Here is a 19,699-nt window from a genome sequence, read left to right as displayed (position 1 = left end):
CCCTGGCGACGACGTGGTTAGGGTTGGCGCCGGCCAGATTGGAGGAGGATACGGTGGCGGCGGCGGAGTTGGGGGCGCCGTTCTGGGTGCTGTGGTGCGGCATCTCCAAGTCCGGCGGCGGCTTGGCGCGCGCGTGAAGGCGCGGAGAGAACGACGTCCGGATCTGGCCCTCGGCGCGACGCCATGCGGGGGGAGAAGGAGGGGCGCAGGAGAAGGGAGAAAGAACGTCCCTGGCGGCGGCATTGGGGAGGAGGAGTGCGTGGGCGCAAGAGGAGGGAGTGCGGCCGCGCATCGATCGTCCAGATTAGATCCGACGGCTGAAAATTACAGGTGACATGGCTCAACCACAATTCATCTTTTGATCTTAACTATATAGAAAGAAGGGATTAGTGATGGTGGGTATTATTGTTTAATCTCACCGAAATAAGGTTAACTAACTGCGCATCAAGATCCATACTGTTATATCAAAAAATAGTGTAAATTGCAGTTTATGTTGTCCTAAACAACCCCACATTTATAAGAACACATAGCCCATGATTATTACCTTCCAAACATTTATATTCGGATTGACAGTCCCTGCTAGCATCCAAGTATGCAAAATTATGGATGGCAAGTAATTAACTAGAGTGTTTTTTCTCTTTTCAGTCCCTTGGACTATTTAGTATAAATTATGGATGGCAAGAAAATTTGCATTGTTCAGTGCAATACCTGACCAATTACTCCATTAGTAGATATCTTTTAATTTCTGAGTTGTGACCATGTCAAGTTTCTTGATGTGCTGCTTGTGATTGACAAAAAGATAGCTACTATTAATTAATGTTACCGATCATGATTTTGATCTCAATCTGTTAATTTGCCCATGGGCATTCATGGATTTGTCAAAAAGAATTATTTTATTTAGTTTGCCCACCGTATTCGTGGATCATGTGTGGTTTTATTCATAATTTCAATTATATCTTACCATGATGCATGTAAATGTAATATGTGAAAACAATTAATTTGACAGGCATCTTATTGTAGTTGATGACCTGTGGAAACAAAAACCATGGGATATTATTAGTTGTGCTTTTCCTTAAAATGGTAATGGATGATAATAAGCACATGTTCATGACTTACTAAATAGCTTTGCTTTTTTACTATGTGACTTAGAGTTAACTGATATATCTATGCTTTTGTACAGGAGAGGAGTAAAATCAACTTTATTAATATTGAATGGTTGGAGAAAAGAAATATATATTCAAACAAGTGATACCCTTGACTAGCTAGTTTCAACAATGATGTTACATTTTCATTACTTCCAAACTTCCAGTTTCACTGGACAGTTCCCTTCTGTAAACACATATTTCAGCATTTAGAAATTTAGCATACTCATGTATATTGGACACTCGATAATTCAGTAAGATCATGAGATAACTTACTGATTTGCAGTTGTGGAGTTGCAATATTGGAGATCATGAGATCTGAAAGCTACAAAACAAAGGTACCAGCTTTACACCCATCTTAAATTTAGTCTGTTCTTTGTAGCTATTTTGTTATTCTAACCTTCACCTGTGTTACAATAATAGAGAACATCAAATTTGCACTGGAGATGATAAACACCAACCTCATGCTCATCCGGAGCATCGATAACATACGTAGTTGTGAGCAAGATGGGTTTGCTATCGTGAATGTACTAGAATTTGTTAGAACTTTTCACCTTCCTGTAGTCCTGTACTAGCTCTTTAGCTGCTTTCATTTTCTTTATATTTAATATCATTGATTGTTCTCCATTTTCAATGTTAATGTAAAGAGATAGTTATGTGGTATATTAAACTTCACATTTATATCTATGCGATATATGTATCATGGAAAAATATAATAAATTTGATTGTATTTATATGTTTATCATGATATACAGTGTGGCAATATGCCTTGCACGTGCACGATTACTAGTTGGTTGTAATATATGACATTAAAAATATCGTGGCAATAATTGGCTTTGGCAATTTACAAGTATTGCTGGTAATCGAACTGATCCATCTAATTAGATATTTAAGGACTTTTTCTATAAGAATTACTAGAAATTCATTTTATTGCCATGAAAAAGCTTTGATGGAAATAACCCATATGAATGTTGCCACGGTCAATACTTTTGTGGCAATAACATTCATTTCTTATTGCAACGAACTTTTTTTGTGGCAAGGTAAACTAATACCATAGATGTAGTGGTGGCAAAAATTATTTATTGCAATGAGAGTAATAGTTGCAATATGTTCTTTTTGCCACATCCATGTTATGGCAAATTTAAAATTTTCTGGCACTAAATAAAAACTGTGGCAATAACCTATTACTACTATATTTATTACCACGACGAACAACGATTTTGAAATGTCGGTAATATGCATCTATTGCCACAATTTTTTTCATGGTGATAAACCATTCTCCTTGTAGTGGCGAGAAGCAAGTATTTAGAAGACCAAAAAGAAATACTTTAATGGAGGGGGAGACAAATATACCAATCGGAGGTCAGGAGGGGATCATATTGGACAAGACAAGTGTAAGACAACTATCGTGATTAATATTTCGTGATAAGCAACTGTAAATATTTTATTTAAGAAAATTATTCTTGTAAGGGCTTCCGCCATATATTGGGCTCTTTGGCTTAGTAAAATTGATATGATTTTTGATAAAACACCATAAAAATCTTATTTGCAGGTACTTTTCAAGGCAACATGAGATTGAGCCTAACTACAAAGGCATGATGATGATATCAAGCTAATAATGATGTATGTCGTCAACTTGAGTCAACGTTTATGCACTTTTTGCCAACTCCGGATAGAGATTCTTGAATAGAATTTAGTAACTAAGGGGTTCTTTTAACCTGTGTCAGTGTCTTTTAGTTTGTATTTTCTTTACATTACACCACTGTATTTGGAATTTGTTCATACGCAGACTCCTTGTAAATTGGTCGTAACTCGTTGAGCAAAGATTGGAATGTTATTCCATTATCTAAAAAAATAAATTGGTTTGGAAACATTTATGATTTTGGTGTGTCGGTGTAATTAATGTATGTCAGATTACGATATCTATGTCCGAAAATAGTTGGCTTATCAATGTATGTGCAGATGACTTGGAGGTCAATCTTAGTCAATGGTGAGAACCAAGAGTAGGTTAAGGATATGAACCATGTGATAAGGTTAGACTATAGTCAAGATACTAGACAGTCAATATTGGTCAACGCAAGCATCGGGACTAGGCTTAGGCTTAGAGAGAAGTTAAGGTCCATAACAGTTAAAAATATCGAGTGACGATGTTAAACATAAGGTAGCATACGGTGAATAGATATCGTGTTTGGAGGTTGTCGTAATGATGTTCCCAAATAACACGTGTGAGCACCTAAGGAATGTAAAGAAATGGAAAGTTAAGAAAGAAAAATAGAGTTGAGTTGCCCCTATACTACTTGGAGGTACTGTAGCACAGGTCGTTGTAGTTGGGGATCACGCATGCCGAGAGAGTTTGTTTCCTTATCATTAGTTTGGATGCCATAATTTTGAAGGAGATAATTTAATTTGGTAAATTAATTTTGTTTAGGAAATTGAGGGTCTGGGTCCTATTAGAACTAGGAGTTCTGCTCCTATTTGATGACGAGTTTTTGTATAAATAGACGATGGGTTGAGACCTAAGACATAGATGTTTTTGCCGGGGTGGAGGAGTTGTTATCACTCGAGCTGCAAAATATACTTAAATGTCCCGAAAATACATAGATCCTTGCCATCAAGTGCAAGTTCAAACGGACGTAGCTATTGACCCAAGAGGTTTCTCATGGCCAGTGAGTATTTGATGTACATAATGTCAGGTATGTTTTCAAATGGTCATGTCTCATGCCAAAATTCTATCTCAGCTGTTGGGAAGTGTTAAAACAATTCATATATCACTTGTAGTCTAAGTCCATATGTATTTTAATAGATGATTCCATTAAATTTTTGTTACTCGTTTCACCATTCATCTTATTAAAAAAAATTATGCAAATACATGAAAGTGCAAGTTGTAATTTAAGTAAATTTAGTAATAAATTCAACAAAAACAACAAATAATAATTAAGTATTTTTTTAAAATAAAAGTTATGATCACGAGCCAAACGAATCAATAGCTTTATGTATTAAAATAGGAGTACGAAGTTGAAATAAAAAATTCAATGATTTCCTGTGTGTGGGCCTAGCGATGAGTTGTACCTCAGCCAAAAATTCAGAGAAAGCTCCGGCGAATTCTTGAGCACGTTGCCTTCCTCTGAAGACATCCCTTGCCTTCTCCACACCTCCACTCCATTCGATTCCTTTTTCCCGCCCTTTCCTCCTCCCCGCTCTTCCTACAAAGCCGTGCTGCTGCACCAAACCAGAGCTGTCGCCTCTGTTCCCTTCTCAGACATCAACAGCGGCGGCGATGTCGTCGGCGGCGCCGGTGGTGGACGCCGAGTACATGGCGGAGGTCGACAGGGCCCGCCGCGACCTCCGCGCCCTCATCGCCAGCAAGAGCTGCGCTCCCATCATGCTCCGCCTGGCGTACGTTCTTCCTCTTCTTCTTCTTCTGCTCTGCTCTGCAGCTTAGCTCGCAGCTGCTGTTGTTGTGGTGCAGGTGGCATGACGCCGGCACGTACGACAAGGCGACGAAGACGGGAGGGCCGAACGGCTCCATCAGGTTCCCGCAGGAGTACAGCCACGCCGCCAATGCAGGCATCAAGATTGCTATTGACCTCCTCGGTCTGTACTCTGTACATGCGCAAGTTTCTGTCAGATTCTTCTTCGTTATGTTTCCGGAATATGGACTTGTTTCTTGTTGCTGTTAAGTTTTCTCGATCTTAACAAGTTTGATGTGAGTTGCTTGTTCTGAATTTTCTTGGGTTCTTACTATGGTGGTGCAGAGCCGATTAAACAGAAGCATCCCAAGATTACTTATGCAGACCTGTACCAGGTAACTCTCTTCAGACATATATCTCCCAAATTGAGACCACAGAAAAAGTATTCTGTGTCTGATTTCATCACTCTGGTCAGCTTGCTGGAGTTGTTGCTGTTGAAGTCACAGGTGGTCCAACTATAGATTTTACACCTGGCAGGAAGGTTAGTTCTGGAATGAACATTGATTTATTTCAAAACTGTATCTCATGCAACCACATTGATTTGTCCTTTTCCTTCTCATTTGTGTGCCAGGATTCTTCAGATTCACCGGAGGAAGGTCGTTTGCCAGATGCTAAAAAAGGTTAGGGGTGATTGCTGGGGTTTCTTATGGGAAATTCAAAAACGAAATATAATTTGTAAATAAATTTTTATATATGTACTCATAGCAATTTAGAAGTCAATGGTCAAAAATAAACTTTGGTGGAAAAACCTCAAAATCAAATCCAAATTTAAGATTAAAAATTAAAATTTTAGTTTATAAGTACAAATAGAAGCGAAAAGATGGAGTGGTTGGGGTGGTTGATTCAAAACCGTCATCCATGGAACTATCTATTAATACAGTTTTACTGGGTTTATTGTGCTACATATAAATAAAAATTCTCGACACGGTGTATGCACTAAGTTCAGATGATACTGTAATATTAAAAATTCAAGATTTTGTTTTTTTTTGGATAGTTTTCTTCAAAAATATGAAAGATATTTAGTTTCTTGTATGTTTTATTTTGTGAAAAGGTGCTGCACATCTGAGGGAAGTCTTCTACCGGATGGGGTTATCTGACAAGGACATAGTAGCACTCTCAGGCGGCCATACTCTAGTATGCAACAGCATCTTACTTCTAGAGCATATGATATATCAACCACTTTTGTTACGGCTAAAAAGTTCATGTTCTGAATCTGTTCATTTTCAGGGGAAAGCTCGTCCGGAAAGATCAGGATTTGATGGTGCTTGGACAAAAGATCCTCTAAAATTTGACAACTCCTATTTCATGTAAGCAGAAATATAACCTTCTAACCAATTAATTAGTAATGTCACACTCAGTTCATATCTCCATTTGCTATAATGCAGTGAGCTTCTGAAAGAGGATTCAGAAGGGCTCCTGAAATTGCCTACTGATAAGGCTCTTGTCGAAGATCCTACATTCCGCCGCTATGTCGAACTATATGCAAAGGTGCATCGCATTTATGTCCTTAATCTTTTCTATTCAATTCACACTAAAGTTTCATGTAGCCTACCAGTACACATGATAATAAATAAATTATTTTACTGGAAACTGTACTTTATGCATTGTCCTCTGTGCTATTACCATTACAAAAGGAGATTTGCTCTAGTCCCGGTACCTCGAGGTACCAAATTATTTTTTACCATTGGATTTAACTAAGTAGGATGTACGTTGTTAGATCTAATGATCAGAAATGATTTGGTACTATGAGGTACTGGTATCTCGGAGTACTTTTTGTTGGACCGTAAAATTGTTACAAAAGAGATGTAAAGTACAAACTTGTGGACCATTGTAGTAGTATTGCCTAAATAGAATAAAATAAATGAGAAACCTATCAAAGATAGTATTCCCTTCGTTCCATTATAAGACTGTCTGGTCTTCTCTAAATTTATTTTTTACGCTAATAAATCTACACATATATAAAAAACATATACATTAATATATGGATGAATATAGATAAATCTAAAAAATATTATAATATGGAACGAAGGAAGGATATGAGTAAAACAATTCTAGATCTGCCAAGAATAATTTTCGTTTTTCTTGCAGGACGAAGATGCATTTTTCAGGGACTATGCAGAGTCACACAGGAAGCTGTCTGAGCTGGGGTTCACACCTCCTCGCTCTGCATTCATCAAATCATGCCAGAAACCAAGGACCCTGCTTATAAAAACTGCAGCTGGGGTTGCAGTTGCTGCTGCAGTTGTTGGCTGGGCTTACCTTTGTGAATCCAACAAAAGGATTGGCTAATCTAATTTGCATGCTTCGACTTAATTGATTGTTATTTCGTCCGAATCATTAAGGGGCTGTGTAGAAAAAGGAAGTACTCAATCGGACCCTATTGTTTATGTATTTGTTGGTATGTGTCGGTGCTACTAAGTCTGGTATTATGTATTTGTAAAGCTGTATAAAGAATGAATAAAGAACACTAGAAGGGATCGAACACATGGTTTCATACCGTGTGCAGCAGCGCACACAAATATGACTAAAGCAGAAATTTTGTGAAATGCAAATTAGTTATTGTTGATTAAATGTCCCTGTAGATTTATAATATGATAATATTATATCCTTAGCCTATCTGATCATTTAATATGGAAAATAGAACATCCAACGTTGTTTGAAGCTATCACAATATTCTTGTTGATCTCCTGTGTGTCGATCGGAGACGACGAAGAGGAAGCCAATCCTCTTCCTCTTCTATTTGTACAATCTCAAAAAAAATTTAGTTGTTAAAATTACTAAATTCTTATTCCTGCATTCTTAAATTTTTGAAATATCTTAGGAATTTATAGACTTTTTTGTTGGTGCATTCTCAAGTTTGAAACAAAGTAGGAATTCCTTTCGAGTTTTCCATGACCATATGTCACCTCATGTAACATTGCTGTGCTTTTTAAAAATGCCCTCCTATAGGGGTTCGGTTATAACTCCATAAAAATATAAATTTGTAAATATTTAAGTAAAATAATATGTTTACTATTATATCCACTGTCGCCAAGATCTAATCCATATGACTTGCGCTCAGCCACAATACAAAGTCCCTTCATGTCCCAATGGATAATGTGCTTTTCTATGAACATGAGGTTACAAGTTTGATTCCCAGTATATTCTCTTGTAAAAATTTTTACAGTTTTTTACTCATAGGCAGCGTTCGATTCAACCGGTTAGGCTAAACTTCTCTTCGTTTTCCGTTAGCACGCTTTTCAAACTACTAAATGATGTATTTCGTGTAAAAATTTTCTATATAGAAATTGCTCTAAAAGATCAAATAACTCTATTTTTCAGATTTTTAATAAGTAATACTTAATTAATCATGTGCTAATTATGCTTATCGTTTTCTGTGCGGATAATTAGCTTTTGTGACTCCATGTTTCGAACGCAGCCATACGGGCAGAGAAGGGGAAAGAATATATACAATGAAAATGGAATCCCAATAACGCTAGGATTCTGTTTCTACTTTTCTTTTGAAAAAAGAGATGTTCGGATGTAAAATTCATGTCCGATTCAGATTTCAATTCAGTTGTCCAAAATTGCATGATATATAAGGCCCGCACGCAGTGAGCGGGAGAAAAGAGAAAAGAAAAAAAGAGAAAGGTAAAAAATTGGAAATAAAAAGGTTCGTAGTAGCATTCACTATGTGAACCATTTAAAATTTAATATTTGCATCAAATAAAATAACAAACAGAGCAGGACACAGACATAACAGGTCGTAGAATGTTTCTATCATTCTTCGTGGTCGGAAAAACACATATCTTACTTAATTTGTTTAGGGTGTCGTGCACAGTTTATAATTCTTAAGCTTACTGATGCAACGCACGTATTCCAAATCAATTATATGTTATTATTCTCGACTCAACGCGTAATTTATTTTCAAAATGTATTTTAATTATACAATTAAAATTAACTTGACCGGTACTACTTACAGACATTTTTTTCTGGTTAACTAATAATTGAATTTCGGTCGTACTCGATTAATTTGGCTTTAGATTGGGGAGCTTCACACGTTCTCATCAGATTATCAAACTGTTTATGTGTGTCCTTGTAAGCGAACTGCAAAAGGCTCGGCGAGATTAAATGAAAGAGCGGTTGTTACGATTAGTCTGTTTTGACTAAGCTTGGTGGACCCGGGATTAGGGGCCTGGCTGTGACGATTAATCTGTTTTGACTAAGCTTGCTGGGCCCGGGACGGGAGTAGAAATCGTCGAAGGGGTTTTTGTTTTTGCCGAGAAAAGGCCGCCGACTCAAACGAATTTTCACCATGCTGCGAACCGAAACCACGAAAAACACCCAGATCGATCCGCTCCTCTCCGCGCGACGCCACCTCTATTCCCCTCCTAGCGGCACGTACTCATCGCATCCACCACCATCGGCGCGGCAGCTAGGCCTCCCGGCCGGCGTCCCATCCCCACCGGCGCGGCGCAGCCAGGAAGAAGGCTAAGATGAGATGGCGCCCGGCCGGCAGCAACAGGTAAGGAGGAAGCCAGGTAACTTCTCGATCAGCCTTCGGCTTCTCTCCTTCTCATTTACTTACAACGTTGAATTGCATCTATCTGGATTAATTTACTCCTCGAGTTCATGTGCGGCCGTGAATAAATACGTCATATGTATATGTGCAATCGGCCTTCATCTATACTAATATGTTAATTTACTTTTCCTACATAAGAACATCACATGTTTGTAATCCGTTTTCATTTCAATTTGCATCAAACTAAAAACATTTTTGCACGAACACTTATGTCTCAGTGCTGCTGTGTATATATATTAACACGGATGGACCGTTTCGAGACTGGGAAAGAAACCTGTGACTTGATGGCAAAGGATTTGTACGTCACAGCACAATAAACCAAAGAAGGCACATATAGTTTGAATAATGCCACAAGGTACTTATATCCGCTTCAAAAATTATGGTGTCATTTTGTTTGTTCAACTATGTCAACTATTACTGGAAAAACAAATGGTCGACGATACCACCAGTGATGCTTTTCTATAAAGGTATGACATGGAATGTCTTTCCCATGAAAATATTTATGTCAATGTAAGTATAACTATGTTTAGTATACATACTTCAACATTGGCATATGTGATATAATTGTTTATCTTTTTACACAGGTTATAAGTGCTCATATCCACTGTATTAGGGAAGAGAAGCATATAATTAATAGAAATTGTGCAAAGGTCTTTCTGGAGAACACAAATATTTTCAGCATCATTAAAAGTGATGTTGTCTCATAGATCAATCAAATAAACTACTTGGACAGTATATTGTTACAAGAGTGGACACTTAATTAGACAACGATATGGTAAACTTACATCCCCTTGTACATGTATGTCAATACCATATTAGTTAATATTACTTACAAGCAACTATTTGATATGGTTATTCTTCCTGATTAACATAGAAAGATTTCACTTGTACCTAGCCATTGTCAACGCATGCATCAGAGATACAAGTACTGGACTTACTAGGAATAATGGACCGTCGTGATCTCTATGCTACAGTAAGTTACTATTAATTTGCAGTTAATGTTTAATACTAGTACTACTACTATTGATCCTTTTATGCTTGATGTTAATCATGATAGCTAAGAGGACTGGACAAACAAATAAAGTTTGCATCAAACCTCAAAGGTCTTAGCAGAGAAAAAGGTAGAACCTCGATGTTACAATATGGCCTATCATAGAAAAGGTTATGGAGCCAATGCAAACCGATGGGTATGTCTCGACATATTAATTATCATGTATTAAAATTTTCATTTAATTATTAAACATTTCTAGTTTAATTAGTGGATTGTCAAATCATATTTAGCACTTGATGAATTGGAATAAGTCTAATAACCAAGTCTAGTTTCTACTCTCCCAACAAATCATGCATGCAGATATGAGTCACATGGAATAAGTCCACTATGTTCTACATGCTATATAGTCACATATTGATCTTTATAGAAAAAATTCAAATAAACTTAGCAGACAAATTAATACAATTTTTTTTTAAAAAAATGTAGCATATGTTTTCCAATGGAGAATTTTGAAATAATTTAATAATGGAATTTACAAAAGAAAAATAAGATTGGATCATGTAAACAGAAATATCATTCAGGTATTAAACATGTGTAGTTTATTTACTGGATTGTTAGCCCATATTTACTTCTTCAAATAAATTCGCATGAAAAGGAATAAATCCAATAACCAAGTCCACATATCTAATCTCACTCTCCCCTCGGTGAAATCATGCATGTATGGATGGATGGCAGAGATTAAATCAACTATGTCCTATGTGTTATGTACTCAAAAACTCAAATCTCTCTGTGTGAACACATCCATACAGGGATGGATGGTCAAGATTAAGTACAATATATCCCCTCCCCAACTAACTCGACATGATCCTCATTCTTTTTTGCACTATAAAGATGTTTGCTCACCTGTAAATAATGGGGCACATGTTATAATCCTCAAAGAATAAGAGCGAAATCCTCCTACTGTAGACTGACTCCAGAACTGATTCGTCTTTGCCTACTGGTAAGGGGTTGTGATTTTTACCCATTCGTTATGTTACAATCATATCATATTTAGTTGGCATTGTCACCTCTACTAATATATGTAGATTTTGTTTCTGGAGACTAACCAAACCCGACGATTGACTATCTCTTCGAAGATGGTGACCATGGGGAATGGTGGCAAAAAAGACAGTGAAGGAAGAGGGCAAAGGCGCCTAGATCACCACAAAGGTCAATGACCAGGTAAACGAAGCAACGGAGAGTATTGAATTCATAGATCACGTTTATCCTCCCACATATCAAAACACGGATAGGGAGGTTCATCAATATGATAACCAACCTAGAGTTTTCAGAATAATTTTTTAGTTCATGTGTGACACATATCATGGTCTTGAGAATGACAGGAACAAAATACAAGTGCAAGTAGGGACAACTGTGATGACTTGCTAAAAGTTGTCAGTGCAAATGTCCTACCAATAAATCTTAGCGATATGGGCATTTAGTTATTTTTGGTGAATAGAGAAAACATGAATATGTAATTAGTTATATCAAGATGATAACAACATGTCAATTCAATTAATAAATAGTGGGGCTGTACAGTCTCTACAAGAGAACAAATGAATGAATTAATTCATTTTCTACATGTCATAAATATTCTTATTCTGTTCTTTCAAACATGTACTCTACACTGGATTATAATTTTGATATATACAATTCTAATATAGGATGTGCAGTTGACCATACAAAATTTTGACTTGACTCTTTGTTTCCGAGCGCTGATCTAATTAGACAATCTCAACAAGGACTGAGACATACGGTAACCTAATGGCACTGCGCCATGGTACGATTGTAGGTATGTTCATGTTGGTTGTCCTAAACAATTTATTATTACTCAATGCTTAACCTTATGTGATTATATTGATGCAGATTTCATCAGGATGGCACCTAAAGTAGAGCAAAGGGACTTTATTCTGGCTTGGCCAATGGGAGTAAGGGGCGTAGCATTTTTAGATGTCTCGTACTAAAAGATGCTTGAACTCTATTTACTTTGGGTATTTCAAAAAATTATATTTAAATTAACAATCCCATTGTACTCTGTAAGGGGAATATTAGATTTATTCTAATGTGTGGTGATCAATGTGATCACTATGAACAAATGCTAATGCGAGCAGAATTAGATAGGTTAATTATAGTTGCAAAGTTTGTAGAGATTAAGCATAAGATGAGTACATACACAATTATAGTCAGAAATAAATATGAATTATATTTTTATCTAATAAATGCCTTAACAGCCATCTATATGAGATTTATAGAAAGTCTCCTTGGTACAAGCAATACAACCATTAGCTTTTCATTGTGGCCAGATGCTGGGTTGTATGCTCCTCTTGAAGGTACATGCCACATTTTATTTCTTCTACTTCTAGTAAGTTAATCAATATTAAGAATTAATGAGTTACATTAATTACATGTGCATCTAGATATTCGAGACAACCTACAAAACAACATTCGTATCCATGATTATTTGAAGAATGGCAACAAATGTAGGATGATCCAAATAGAGAAGCACTGCTTCACTTCATCTCCTAATAGGAATTGATCTAGCAATTGACATGAAACAATGAAGGAATAAAATATTTTTGCGTTATTTATTCGGTTAAATTTATTACAATGTAACACATGATGCCAATTACCAAAATAAATAACGCTTAAACATTTTATTCCTTCATCGTTTCATGTTAGCTGCCAAATCAATTCCTATTAGGAGATGAAATGAAGTAGTGCTTCTCTATTTGGATCATCCTACATCTGATGTCATTCTTCAAGTAATCATAGATATGAATGTTCTTTAGTAGGTTGTCTCAAACATCTCGAGGTACGTGTAATTAATGTGACTCATTAAATATTATATTGATTAATTTACTTGAAGCATACGAAATAAAATGTGTGCATGTACCTTCAAGAGGAGCATACATCCCACTATTTGGCTACAATGGAAAGCTAATGGTTTGCTTGTACTGACAAGACTTTATGTAAATTTGATATAGATGATAGTTAAGGCATTTATTAGATAAAAATATAATTACAATTTACTTGCGACTATAATTGTGTATATACTCATCTCATGTTTAACCTCTAAATACCTTGCAACTCTAATTGACCTATCCAATTATGCTCACATTAGCATTTGTTGACAGTGATAGCCTTGATCACCAAGCATTAGAATAAAACTAATATTCTCCCTGCAAAGTACAATGGGATTGCTAGTCTAAATATAAAATTTTTGAAATGCCCAAAATAAATAGTGTTCAAGCATCTTTTAGTACCAGACATCTAACAATGGTACGTCTCTTACTCCCGTTGGCCAAGTCGAACTGAAGTCACTTTGCCCTACATTAGCTATCACCCCAATGAAATCTGCATCAATATAATAACGTAAGCTTAAGCATTGTTTAGGACAACCAGTATAAACATACCTACCGTCGTCCCGTGGGGTAGTGTCATTAGGTTACTGTATGTCTCAATCCTTGTTGGGATTGTCTAATTAGATCAATGCTCGAAAACAATAGATTTAAGTCAGAATTTTTGTTTGGTGAACTATTCAAGCTATATTACAATTGTATATATCAAAATAATAATCTAGTACATACATGTTTTAAAGAATAGAAGAATAATATTCATGACATGTAAAAATGAAATAATTCTTTTATTGGTTCTTGCAGAGACCGTACACCCCACTATTTATTAAATGAATAGATATGTTGTTGTCATCTTGGTATGACTTACATATTCAAGTTTACTCTATTGACCAAAAATAATTAAATGCCCATATCACTAAGATTTATTGGTAGGCCATTTGCACTAGCAACATTTAACAAGTCATCACATTTCTCCCAACTTGCACTTGTATTTTTTTTCATGTCACTATCAAGACCATGATATGTGTCATGCATGAACTCAAAAATCATTATGGCAGCTCTATGTTGGTTATTGTATTGATGGAGCTCCCTATCTGTGCTTTGCTATGTGGGAGCATAAGCATCATCTATGGAGTTCATGCTCTCTGTTGCTTCATTTACCTGTTCATTGACCTTCGTGGTGATCTGGGCGGCTCTGCCCTCTTCCTCCACGGTCTTTTTGCCACCATTCCCCATGGTCGCCATCTTCAAAGAGATAGTCAATCATCGGGTTTCATTAGTCTCTATAAAACAAAATCTAAATATATTAGTAGAGGCAACAATGTCAAGTAAAGATTATTGTAGCATAAACAAAGGGGACAATCACAACCCCTTACCAGAAGGAAAACGAGAATTAGTTTTGGTGGTGGTCTATAGTAGGATGATGTCGCTCCTATTCTTGGAAGATTATAACCTGTTGCCCGTTATTTATAGGTAAGAGGACAATGTCGAGATATTGGGAGGGGATATATTGTACTTATTCTTGGTCATCCATCTCTGCATCCATGCGCTCAAAAAGAGAGATTTGAGTTTTTGACTACATAACACATAGGACAGTGGATTTATTCCTAGGCACCCATTCATACATGCATGATTTCACATGGGGAGAGAGTAGATATGTGGACTCAGTTATTAGATTTATTCCTTTTCATGACAATTTTATTGAAGGAGTAAATATGGGGCAACAAAGCACTAATTAAACCACACATGTTTAATACTTGAATAATATTTTTGTATACATGATCCAAACCTTTTTTTTCTCAATTCCGGTATTAAATTATTTGAAAATACTCCCTTAGAAAATATATGCTAATTTATTTTTAAAAAAATGTATTGATTTGCATGCCAAATTTATTTGACTTTTTTTTTTTGTAAAGATCAATATGTGTCTATATAGTAGGCACGCCATAATGGACTTATTCCTAGGGATTCATCTCTGCATTCATGATTTGTCGGGAGAGTAAAATCTCGACTTGGTTATTGGAATTATTCCAAATCATTTCAAGGACTAAATATGGTTTAACAATCCACTAATTAAACTAGACATGTTTAATAATTAAATGAATTTTTTAATACATGTTAAATAATATGTCGAAACATACCCATTGGTTTGCATTGGCTCCATAAACTTTTCTATAACAAGCCATGTTGTAACATCAAGGTTATGACACTTTTCTCTGCTAAGATCGTTGAGGTTTGATGCAAACTTTATTTGTTTGTCCAGTCCTCTTAATTGTCATGTTAAACATCTAGCATAAAAGGATCAATAGTACTAGTACTAGTATTAAATATTAATTGCAAATTAATAGTAACTCACTGTAGCATAGTGATAACAATGGTCCATTATTCCTAGCGAGTCGAGTATTTGTTTCTGACATTTACGTGTGTTGACAAATGCTAGGTACGAGTGAAATCTCTCTGTGTTAATTGGGAAGAATAACTACATCAAACAGTTGCTTGCAAGTAATATAAACTTATATGAGATGGACATACATGTACATGGGGATTTAAGATCACCATGTCATTGTTTAAATAAGTGTCCACTCTTGTCACAACACTATACCCCTTGTAGTTTATTTGATTGATCTCTGAGACACCATCCCTTTTAATGATACTAAAAATATTAGTGTTCTCTAGGAAGACAATTCCACCATCTCTATTGAGTACATGCTTCTCTTCCCTAATACAGGGGATATAAGCACTTATAACCTATGTAAAATGTTACAATTAGATCACATATATCCATGTTGAAGTATACATCACCATTGACATAAGTATTTTCATGGAAAAGACACTCCATATTATATCTGTATAGAAAAGCATCGCTGATATTGATGACCGTTTATTTTTCTGATAATAGTTGGACGTAGCATAGAATTTGACTATCTTATTCACTGCAAATGTAATCTGAAACCAAAAATATCATAAATACACCATACTTGAACAAACAGACACAACCATAATTTTTGAAGCGGATATAAGTATCTAGCGGCATAATTCGAACTATACGTGCCTTCTTTGGTTTATTGTGCTATGACGTACAAATCCTTGCCATCAAGTCAATTGGCTTGTTAGTGCTAATTGAGTTATCTTTTTCTGATAATGATTTATCAGTTTGTTCCAACATCTCTATATTACCTGTTACGTCACAGGGTTCTTTCTCACTCTGAAAAGAGTCCATGCTAACACATGTTCTGTCATTTTCAAACAAGTTCTCTAAGTCATGCTCTATTTATTTTTTATTTGATACAAATATTAAATTTTAGATGGTGCACAACCTTTTGATTTCCATTTTTTCCTTTCTCCTTACTTCTCTTCTTTTTCTCTTTTTTCTTTTTTTCCTTTTCTTTCTTTTCCCTTTCTTATTTTCTTACCTCTTCTTTTCCCTTCTTCTTGCACGTAACCACGTGCAAGCCTTGTATATCGTGTAATTCTAGACCAATGAGTTGAAATCTGAATTGAACATGAATTTCACATCCTATTAGACAAAACATCTATTTAGTTTCTTTTTAAAAAAGTAGAAATAAAATCCTAACGCTATTGCGGTTACATTTTTATTGTATATCTTTCCCCTTGTTCGCCCCTTCGAGAAAAAACCTCAAGTTTATAGAAGAGCACATTATCCATTGGATCGTGGCCCGTGGCGTGACTTTGTATTGTGGCTGAGCACAATCCAGAAGGATTGGGTCACGGCATAACGGTGGTGGACGTAAGATGGAATCAATCATTATTTCTTTAATAGTAAGAAGTAAAGATAATAGTAAAGATATTATTTTATTTAAAATTTACAAGGCTATATTTTTATAATATTATATAAATTTATACCAAACCCCCTACGAGAAGACATTTTTAAAAAGCAAAATGATGTTTTACGTGAGATGGCCTACGGTCAACAAAATCATGAAAAAGGAATCTACTATGTTTCAAACTTGAGAATATACTAACAGAAAAAATATTTATGTTCCTAAGGTTTTTCAAAAACTTAAGAATGTAGGAAGAAAAAACAGAAATTTTAGCAATTAAAAATAAATTTGAGAATGTACAAATAGAAAAAAATAAAATGAGAAATTTGAGATCGTAGCAATAGAAAAAAATTGGATTGTGTGGAGAAATACAAAATGTATTTACAGTGTGTTAAAAACACAGAAAATTAGATTTCTGATTATGTAGGAAAACAAAGAAAAAATGAGAATGTGTAGAAAAAATACAAGAAATTTTTACATAAATTATTCCGTGTAGAGAAAAGTACAAAAAAATTATAGAAAAAAGAAAGTGTAAAAAGAATAAAAAAGTTCTACACAAAAAATAGATAATTGGTAAGGAGTATAGAACACAAAAACTCATGGTTATCTGCGCCTGGTAAGCTACGCACCCACAACCTCTACGTTAGCCAGCTGAGCTAATATGCCTTTACTCGGAATAATTAACTTTTTGCCACTCTTAGAAATGGCACTAACATATTTGCCACTAGACCCACATGTCATAGACACATGAGGGCCCACGTGTCATAGACAACGGGTGGCAAATATGTTATGTGCCATTTCTAAAAGTGGCAAAAAGTTAAATGCCCCCCTTTACTCGGTGACTTTTGGCAGCTGTGGAATCATTACATGTGTAGGATTAGTCTAAACTAATATAAAAAGTACCAATTGATTCTTTCTTAAGTTCACCCAGAAAAAAAATATACACAGGAGTTTCCTTACCGTCGGACCTATCCATCTAATGTTCCAGATCTCAAGTTGGATTAACCATCCAATTATCACGGCAATTAACAGCCCGCAACCACGACCATCCCACGCTTCCACCCCTCTCCGGACGCCGTGTCGCTCTCCCCTCCCTCGGCCCTCGCCGCATGTTCGCCGGCGCCGCTCCCTTGGCCTACCGTCGCTGCCGCGCCTCCCTCTCGGCCCTCGCCGGACGCTGCTCCGGCTGCCCCTCACCCCACCGTTGTCGCCGCCCCTCATCGCGTCTTCGCTACCCCTACTCCCGCGGCCCTCGCCCGCTGCTGCGCCCGCTGCCCCTCACCATGTCGTTGCCGCCGCGGCAGCCACGCCTTCCCTCAGCTCTCGCCGTCCGCCGCGCCCGCTGCCACCGCGTCGTCGCCGCCGTGGGCAGCCGCGCCTCCCCTCGGCCCTCGTCTCTCTGAAATGTAGCAGCCAGGGCCATGGGTTCACTGCATCGCGTACGCGTGCTCGCATCCGTTCTGATCGCCGCAGCGTGCTCAGAGTCCCCAGGACGAGATGGACTCTACGCAATCGCCTCTGCAAATGGTAAGGTGTATTCTCCCCCATGTTTCTTATGATTTGTTTTTGTTGTCGGTTGCTTTCTTGTTCCTTGATCTTACTGTCTGAGATTCTTGCCATGAGAGGCGGTTGCAGTTGTGTCTGATGTGATAATCTGATGTTTTTTTCTTTTCTTTGCAGCGTAGAGGCCTCCTCCAGGAGTATAATATTTTAGTTCATCCCTATATCTGTCCTATCATCTATTAAAAATAGAGTCTTAGATGTATGGATTGTATTGTCGTTCTATTTGTAAGCCTCGTTAGAATGAGTTGTATCCATTTTGCAGATATATTTGGTGGCAGAAGATAAGGTCATAAAGATCACTCCAAAGAAACTATATACTGCTGACCCGTCAGAAGTGTGTTTCAGTTACAACTCAACACTAGGGACGTCCGAGGGGATCATCGGACTTGCAATCAGTGGTGTCAATTCATCTCTTTTGGTTACCATCAGAAACCATGGCCTTTTCTATTTCTCGTTGTGCACTATAGGCTATAGTGGAGTGCACGGTCGCTGCTTGCTCAATTTGTTTGCCATCTAGGCTGCAAGACAAATATCTCTGGCTGCTATTTCAATTCAGCTCCAGTTATTGATCAATGGGAGGGGACTGTTTATGTAAAATATTATTTCATTGCAAAGAATTGTTTTGATTTCCATAGTTTTGTATTCTCATTATTTTACCCCATATTATTTTTTAATTTCCTGATACCATTCATTTGCTCACACAGTTATCAAATACTGAAGGCCAACTCTATTCCTCGTACATCTTGAGCGGTCAGCACAGATGGATACAAGACTTGAGCTCACCTGACAGAGTGATGAAAATTGTGCAACGAAATAATGGACATTTATACATTGCCCTTCCAAGAAAATCAACTATTATCGGGCTTGATGTTTTGACCGAAAACATTTCATGGCAACAAACAATTGGTCGATCGAGTGATTAGAAAATCTCACCACGTATTGACTCCAATGGTAAGATAATCTTACCATTGGTAAGACAATCTTACAATTGGAGTTAGCAGGTGGTGAGATTTTCTCATCACTTAGTGGACCAATTGTTTGCTGCCATGAAATGTTTCCTGTCAAAACATCAAGCCCAATTACAGTTGATTTTCTTGGAAGGGCAATGTATAAATGCCCATTATTTCTTGGCACAATTTTCATCACTTTGTCAAGTGAGCTCAAGTCTTGGATCCATCTGTCCTGACCACGCTGGATGTAGAAGGAATAGAGTTGGCCTTGAGTATTTGATAACTGTGTAGGCAAATGAATGGTATCAAGAAATTAAAAAATAATATGGGGTAAAAAGGTGAGAAA

The 19,699-nt window shown here is 36.8% G+C and overlaps 1 protein-coding gene across 1 annotated transcript; it reads left to right on the top strand.

The window, feature by feature from the left end:
- Positions 1-4,383: 4,383 nt before the first annotated feature.
- LOC102703203 (probable L-ascorbate peroxidase 3, peroxisomal) lies at positions 4,384-7,061 on the top strand. Its single transcript, XM_006652057.2, has 9 exons — positions 4,384-4,538; positions 4,612-4,736; positions 4,898-4,947; positions 5,028-5,093; positions 5,184-5,232; positions 5,664-5,746; positions 5,840-5,919; positions 5,998-6,100; positions 6,701-7,061. The coding sequence occupies exons 1-9, from the start codon at positions 4,420-4,422 to the stop codon at positions 6,899-6,901; spliced, it is 876 nt and encodes a 291-aa protein (XP_006652120.1). The 5' UTR covers positions 4,384-4,419; the 3' UTR covers positions 6,902-7,061.
- Positions 7,062-19,699: the final 12,638 nt, after the last annotated feature.

This window comes from Oryza brachyantha, chromosome 4 (assembly GCF_000231095.2).
Source record: "Oryza brachyantha chromosome 4, ObraRS2, whole genome shotgun sequence".
Classification (NCBI taxonomy): Eukaryota; Viridiplantae; Streptophyta; class Magnoliopsida; order Poales; family Poaceae; genus Oryza; species Oryza brachyantha.
This window is presented reverse-complemented; position numbering and strand designations above follow the sequence as displayed.

Coding starts and splice junctions, on each gene's coding strand:
- LOC102703203 (XM_006652057.2), top strand. CDS start 4,420: ATGTCGTCGGCGGCGCCGGTGGTGGACGCCGAGTACATGGCGGAGGTC. Junction 5,094..5,183: donor ATTTTACACCTGGCAGGAAG/GTTAGTTCTGGA, acceptor TTTGTGTGCCAG/GATTCTTCAGATTCACCGGA. Junction 5,920..5,997: donor TTTGACAACTCCTATTTCAT/GTAAGCAGAAAT, acceptor GCTATAATGCAG/TGAGCTTCTGAAAGAGGATT.